Source organism: Ursus maritimus, unplaced genomic scaffold, assembly GCF_017311325.1.
Source record: "Ursus maritimus isolate PB19 unplaced genomic scaffold, ASM1731132v1 scaffold_85, whole genome shotgun sequence".
NCBI classification, from domain to species: domain Eukaryota; kingdom Metazoa; phylum Chordata; class Mammalia; order Carnivora; family Ursidae; genus Ursus; species Ursus maritimus.
In genome coordinates, this window is record NW_024427052.1 from 35,428 (window position 1) to 42,999 (window position 7,572).

The window sequence follows — 7,572 nt, forward strand, 5'->3', positions numbered from 1 at the left end:
TTTGTACCTGGAGAATGGACCTTGTGGATTGATTTGGTTTGCTGTTGGGGCAGTGAAAGAAGCATCAGCTTATGAATGATGAGGGTACTTTGAATTTCATTTGTTGGTGGTGTACATGTTGCCATGATCAGTGCAATGACTGTAATTCAGCTAGCAAGGTGGCCATCTGTGTGGTGCAGGTTTCATCAGTGGCTTCATTTTAGTTGCCTTTGGCATCTGTATGCATAGCCCACGTGATTCATTTAGTAGGCGTGATTGATTTCCCCATTTTGCGATGCTTAAAGAGGAGGTATTTCACCTGCCACTGTATTCATCTACCGCTCTGTAGTTTTCTAAGCCGAAGGCCAAACAGGCTGTCATAAGGCTTATCAGGGAGTATGGATCAGAGCAACGAGTTACCTTGAATTCTCTCCACTAACACAGTGGACATGTCCATTCTTGGTCCTTCAGAATTTGTGTTGAGGTCAAACAGCCACCGCAGCCAGCTGCACACTGTTCAGTTTCATTGTAACTGAATCCCCTAGTAAATGGGATCCAGACGTTTGGAGAGCCTCTGTGAATCCCACTGGGCCAGTGGCTTTGCTTTAGGCAACAGATCTCCAAAATAATTCCTATACTTCTTTGTATAACATTGAGATGAGACTTTGCTGGCTAAATTCTTTTTTTTTTTTATTATGTTAGTGACCATACAGTACATCATTAGTTTTTGATGCAATGTTCCATGATTTATTGTTTGCGTATAACATCCAGTGCACCATGCAATACGTGCCCTCCTTAATACCCATCACTGAGCTAATCTGACCCTGCCATTTGTTTGAGAAATGAACTTCGTTGGGCCTTTGCTACATGGTTAGTCTGATACACTGAGCCGACCCACACCGAAAGAAGACAATTAGGCCAGAGACTCAGGAGAGTTTCATTCATTAGGTGTTCACTGTTTTCAAGACCCAAGAGGTAAGATAATTGGGGCTTCTCAAAAAGGGTATGTCTGGTCTGGTGTGAGAGGGAGGCTGCTCTTTGCTTGCTTTATCATAAAAACTTGTAACATAAAGGCGTGATTAGGGTTTGTGGACCCACAAAGTACTTATTTGCGGATTTCCCAAATGAGAGATTCTCCACTGGCACCTTATTACACTTCATATGTGTATTTGTATAGGAGTCTGTACTGTACATTAAGATTTGGGGGCAACACTAACAGTCCGTTGAATAAGGCAAAAGCTGATTGGTCTAACTTCCTAGGTCTACTGCGACGAGTGTACCAGATACCATTAGTGGAACAGAGTTGGGTGGGGCAGTGATTTACATAGCTGTTTCCAAACAAAGACATAAAAATTTGAGTTCCTCTATTCTACACAGTACGCCAGGATACTAGGATGTGTGTGTGTGGCCTCTTTTCCATTTTGGGATGGGGAATCCTTGGTCCCAGCCCTAACCATTTTTCTCCTTAAGGTGGCTATAGTCCGGGTACATAGGAAGAAATTAGAGGACGTGAGGAAGGAGACTGTAGGTCCACATCCACATGCAAGATGTGTTTCTTCTTGTTTCTGAACAGCATAATCAGGATGTTTATGACTCTGCTTTCAGATGTTAACCTTCACTTCAGTTTGAAGGCCAGACAGAAGGCCAGGGAGAGATAAAAGATAAGTTTGATGTGAGAGCTTTGAAAACCATATCATCATCTCTTTTTCCAGTTTCTCTCTTCTCAGGTTTTTCTCTCTGTGGCTTGCTTTTCCCTGATTGTTCTCCTTTACCCCAGGCTGCTGAAGTTATTATTTGTGCCTATAATGTTTTTATCCAGGGCTTCCTGGGAAGCTGCCCCAGCCTTGGAACAGCTCTCCCAAGAGTGAAACAAAGGAAAACTCATGTACAGATTTCTCAGGGAACTGCCAGAAAGGTTGAATGAGACCATGATCCTTTGAAAATAATGTCTATGTTGTTGTTCTGGCACTAGGATTATGGGTTGCCATCTTACGGCCACTGTTGACTTAGAGTTTGAGGAATAGGAAGGTGGGAAGTTTAAAATTCCACAGTGCTCTCCTACTGCAAAACAGCTGTTTTTCTGTTCACTAAAGTCTTCCATTTGGGTTGAAGTTTTAATTTTATGTTGTAAGATTTTAGGAGATTCCAGAGTTCTGCAAAAGTTGTTTCTGATGGATTCTGCCAGTGTATTACTTATTGGAGGGACAGAGTCTGGGAGTTTCCTATTCTACTATTATGGTAGTCTTTTTTTTAACTCTTTATCTCCTTTAATTCTAAACAACATTGTTATTTTGTTAACTAGGAAAGGAAGAAAAACTGTCAAATGATGATGTGCCTATTGATTATGCCACATACAAAAAGTGAAAAGTACATTTAGACATGACCAATGTAGGATGGAAAACTGTGTTTTTATGTACTGCATACCTTCCCTCCCTTGATTACATTTGATTATATTTTCCCTCCCTTCCATGATCTTTTTTTCTCCTCATTTTTTCTAGCTTGTGATTGGCATAATGGAAGAATCTAGAATTTGCCAGTTAGGAGTAAAAGCAGATACATTGTATAACTCTCAATCAAATGATATTCTTCAACGCCAAGACTCAAATTGTGCTGGCACAAGTAATAAAAATTCCTTGCAAGAGGATGAAGGCAGTCACTTTATAACAAAGAACAGGAATTTGGTGAACCCAGTGTACTGCATGCAAGAGTCAGGAGTGGATCCTCCTGGACCAGATGCTGGAACAGATCCTTCTGATAGTCAACAAGATTCACAGTGCAACAGGAACAAAGGAAAAACCTTAGGTAATAATCTGTGCTCAGTGGTTGGACATTTTTACATTCTGCTCATTTTTCCTAACTTTTCTGTAGCACAAGCAATTATAGAACCTGTCCAGTTTTGAGGTAGTTGTTAGTTGTGGTTTTGGTTAAAATACAACTTTTTTTTCGTTGAATGGGTTGGTCAGTTATATGCAGGAGGGGGAAGTGGCGAGGTAGGGATATTAGTTATAGGATCCAAGTTACTTCTCCCTGAATAATCAAGATTTTATTTTGTTTTGGTTGGTTTTTTGTGAAAAAGTCTGTGACCATTTGGCAGAAGCACTATTGTTTTGCCCTGTTTTTGGTTCTTTAATCTGACCAATTACTTTGAAGACTTTGTTTTTGCTCAGTTTATTTAAAGAACATTTACTAAAATTTGGCATGGTATATTATCTCCGGCCTAGAAACCAGGCTAATAAGATTGGAATTCAGGGTGTGTTTTCTCCCTTCTGCTCTGTTAAACAGATAAGGGCTAAGAAAGTGGTATGTTAAATTTCATGAATAAAGTCTAAAACCCTGACTTTGCCTTAGGGGTTGCTTCTCATTTTTTAAAAGTCCTGTTATAACTAATATTTACCTTGTTTGAATTGAGTGATTTCTCTACCTGACTATAACTTGGAATTTTTAAAAATCCATTTCCCCCTGTCCTTTATTAATTTAAAATTTATAGGAATATAAGTTGTATTTAAAATTCCTTGCAAACAAGACAAATATCTCCAGAATAGGCAGTCCCAATAGTATACATAAGATACAGCTTTAGGTTAAAGTTGTTTAAATAGTTTTAAATGGTTACAGTTTAAAGTCTTCATGAAAGCACAGTTTACATATACTATTATTTCTTACAAATTGTATTCTCTCTTTATTTGTCCTTGAACTCAATGAGAAGCAGTTTCAGAATGAAAATTTTATGTGCAAAGTATTTTATTATATTTTATTTAAATTCAGTTAAATAATGTACAGTGTGTTATTGATTTCAGAGGTAGAGTTCAGTGATTCATCACTTGTATGTAACACTCACTGCTCATTCCATCACAAGTCCTCATTAATGCCCATCACCCAGTTACCCCATCCTGCCTCCCACTTCCTTGCCCCTCAGCAACCCTCAGATTATTTCCTAGAGTTAAGCATCTCTTACAGTTTGCCTCCATCTCTGTTTTTGTCTTATTTGTCCTTCTCTTCCCCTGTGATTTTCTGCTTTGTTACTTAAATTCCATATGAAATCATATGATAGTTGTCTTTCTCTGCTTGACTTATTTCACTTAGCTTAATACCCTCCACTTCCATCCATGTCCCTGGTAGTTTGGTTATTGTGGACATTGCTGCTGTGAACATTGGGGTATAGGTGCCCCTTCAGATCACTATGTTTGTATCCTTTGGATAAATAATTAGTAGTTCAATTGCTAGCTCATAGAATAGCTCAATTTTTTACTTTTTGAAGAACCTCCATACTGTTTTCCAGAGTGACTGACCACTTTGCATTCCCAGAATAGTGTAAGAGGGCTCCCGTTTCTCTGTATTCTACCTAATATCTGTTGTTTCCTGGGTTGTTCATATATTATTGAGGTTTTGATTTGTAGTTTCCTGATGCTAGTGATGTGGAGCATTTTTTCATGTGTCTGTTGGCCATTTGTAAGTCTTCCTTGGTGAAATGTCCATTCGCATCTTCTGCCCATTTCTGAACTGTGTTGATTGTTCTTTGGGTGTTGAGTTTGGTAAGTTCTTTAAAAGTCTTGGATACCAGCCCTTTATCTGATAAGACATTTGCAAATATCTTCTCCCATTCTCTCGGTTGTCTTTGGTTTTACACACTGTTTCCTTTGCTATGCGAAAGCTTTTTGTCTTGCTCAAGTGACAATAGTTCATTTTGCTTTTGACCCCTTGCCTTTGGAGACACCCGTCATTTTGCTTTTGACCCCTTGCCTTTGGAGACGTGTCTAGAAAGAAGTTGCTGTGTCCAAGGTCACATAGAATGCTGCCTCTGTTCTTCTCTAGGATTTTGATGGATTCCTGTCTCATGTTTAGGACTTTCATCCATTTTGGGTTTATCTTTGTGTATGGTGTGAGAGAATAGTCAGTTTCATTCTTATTCATTGAAGTTGAAAAGACTGTCTTTTTTCCTTTGGATAGTCTTTCCTGCTTTGTCGAAGATTAGTTGGCCATAGAGGTGAGAGTCCATTTCTGGGGTCTCTAGTCTGTTCCATTGATATATCTTTTTTTGTGCCAGTACTATATTGCCTTGATGATGACACCTTTGTATACAGTCTAAAGTCCAGAATTGTGATGCCTCCAGCTTTGGTTTTCTTTGTCAACATTTCTCTGGCTGTGTTGATGGTATTTTGATAGGGATTGCATTGAATGTATAGATCGCTTTGGGTAGTATAGACATTTTAACACTATTGGTTCTTCCAGTCCATGAGCGAGGAATGTTTTTTCTGTCTTTTTGTGTCTTCCCTCAGTTTTTTTCATAAGCGTTCTGTACTTTGTCTCTTTGGTTTGGTTTATTCCTAGGTATTTTATGGTTTGGGGTGCAATTGTAAATGGTATCGACTTCTGATTTCTCTTACTTCAGTTACATTGTTCGTGTATGGAAATGCAACTGAATTCTGTGCTTTGATTTTATATCCTTCCTCGTTGCTGAATTGCTGTATGAGTTCTAGCAATCTTGGAGTGAAGTCTTTTGGGTTTTCTACATAAACTCTCATATCATCTGTGAAGAGAGAGAGTTTGACTTCTTTGCTAATTTCAATCCCTTTTATTTCTTTTTGTTGTCTGATTGCTGAGGCTAGGCCTTCTAGTACTATGCTGAACATCTGTGGTGAGAGTAGGCATCCCTCTCATGTTCCTGACCTTAAGGGAAAAGCTCTCCGTTTTTCCCCATTGAGAATCATATTTGCTGTGGGCTTTTATCATAGTGATGTATGTTCTCTCTATCCCTACACTGTGGAGAGTTTTAATCAAGAAAGGATGCTGTATTTTGTCAAATGCTTTTTCGGCATCTATTGAGAGGATTGTATGGTTCTTGTCCTTTCTTTTATTAATGTAGTGTATCACATTGATTGATTTGTGGATGTTGAACCACGCTTGCAGCCCAGGAATAAATCCCACTTGATCGTGGTGAGTAACCCTTTTAATGTACTGTTGGGTCCTATTGGCTAATATCATGGTGAGAATTTTGTCATCCGTGTTCATCAGGCAGGGATATTGGTCTGTAATTCTTATTTTGGTGGGGGTCTTTGGTTTTGGGATCAAGGTAATGCTGGTCTCATAGAATGAGTTGGGAACTTGTCCTTCCATTTCTGTTTTTTGAAACAGCTTCAGAAGAGTAGGTTTTAATTCTTCTCTAAATGTTTGGTAGGATTCCGCTGGTAGGTCATCAGGTCCTAGACTGTTGTTTGTTGGGAGATTTTGGATTAGTGCCTCGTTTTCATTGCTGGTTATGGGTCTTCCCAGGTTTTCTACTTCTTTGTTTCATTTTTGGTAATTTATATGTTTCTAGGAATGCATCCATTTCTTCCAGAGTGCCTAGTTTGTTGGCATATAGTGTCTCATAATGTATTCTTGTAATTGTGTTTCTTCAGTGTTGGTTGTGATCTTTCCTCTTTCTCTTATGTTTTTATTTATTTGGGTCCTTTCTCTTTTCTTTCTGATAAATTTAGCTAGGGGATTTTTGATCTTGGTAATTCTTTCAAAGAACCAGGTCCTACTTTCATTGATCTGTTCTACTATTTTTATGGCTTCTATTTCATTGATTTCTGCTCTAATCTTTATTATTTGCCTTGTCTTGTTGGGCTTAGGCTTTAACTGCCGTTCTTTCTCCAGGTCCTTTAGGTGTAAGGGTAAGTTATATATTTGAGATTTTTCTTGTTTCTTGAGAAAGGCCTGTATTGCTATATACTTCACTTGCCCTGTATCTCAAAGATTTTAAAGAGTTGTGTTTTTATTTTCATTGAGCAAAGTATTTTTTTGATGTAAACCTGTTCTTCCTACCCACCTTGCATAGCAGTTTGTAAAGTATATACCAACTAGGAAACTTCTTCAGGTTTTTAAAATGACCTACAGACAAGAGTGAACAGTTTAGAAAATAAAAAGGCACCTACCCTCAGGTAAAAAGCAAACTATCTCTCACTTTGAAGTACCATTTGCCCCCACTTATCTCAGCCGCTTCCTTTTCCCTGCCAAAATTATTAAAAGTATTCTTTTAAAATTCTTTTCCCCAAGGGAAAAACTAATTTTTTGACTTACTTTTCTTGACTCTAAAGTTGATTAACACCCAGAATATGCTTGGTAAATCACCGGAAAACAATCATAACTCAGAATGGTTGTTGGAAAAATTGTCAGTCACAGTGGATTATGTGCATTTTAGATGGGCATAGTGTGCTAACTGAAAGTCTTCAACTTCCTTCAATATTTGTTTTTGGCCAGTGGAAAGGTTTTGAAAACATTCCTACCCTTTGCAAAATGTTTCCCCTTGGAATCAGCAATTAAGTAAGAGTTTTTAAACTCTCCCTAAGTGGTGTGCTTACTGTCTAAGTGCCAAATAGCTAATTGCTAGTAGTGTTAGTGAACTGAAGAAATTTGATGGGCGTCAGGGGGCCTTCTCCTAATAGTTTCCCAATTTACTGGTGAATCTAATTCTAATTTACAGCCTTACATCATAATCTGGATGTTTGAACATAAAATTTATGTAGAATTTACAGATTGGATTAATTTTTTCCTTCTGGTACTTTTTTCCCCTTTGATTGATCATCAGGAAAAGAAGTGTTATTACTGATTCCA

The 7,572-nt window shown here is 38.2% G+C and overlaps 1 protein-coding gene across 1 annotated transcript in view; it reads left to right on the forward strand.

The window, feature by feature from the left end:
* LOC103680816 (gamma-taxilin-like) overlaps positions 1 to 7,572 on the forward strand; it is a 36,570-nt gene that overhangs the window by 8,704 nt on the left and 20,294 nt on the right. The window contains exons 2-3 of the mRNA XM_040625515.1: positions 2,478 to 2,781; positions 7,547 to 7,563. Coding sequence (XP_040481449.1) covers positions 2,493 to 2,781; positions 7,547 to 7,563 — 306 coding nt within the window. The 5' untranslated portion in view covers positions 2,478 to 2,492. The remainder of the gene's footprint in view (positions 1 to 2,477; positions 2,782 to 7,546; positions 7,564 to 7,572) is intronic.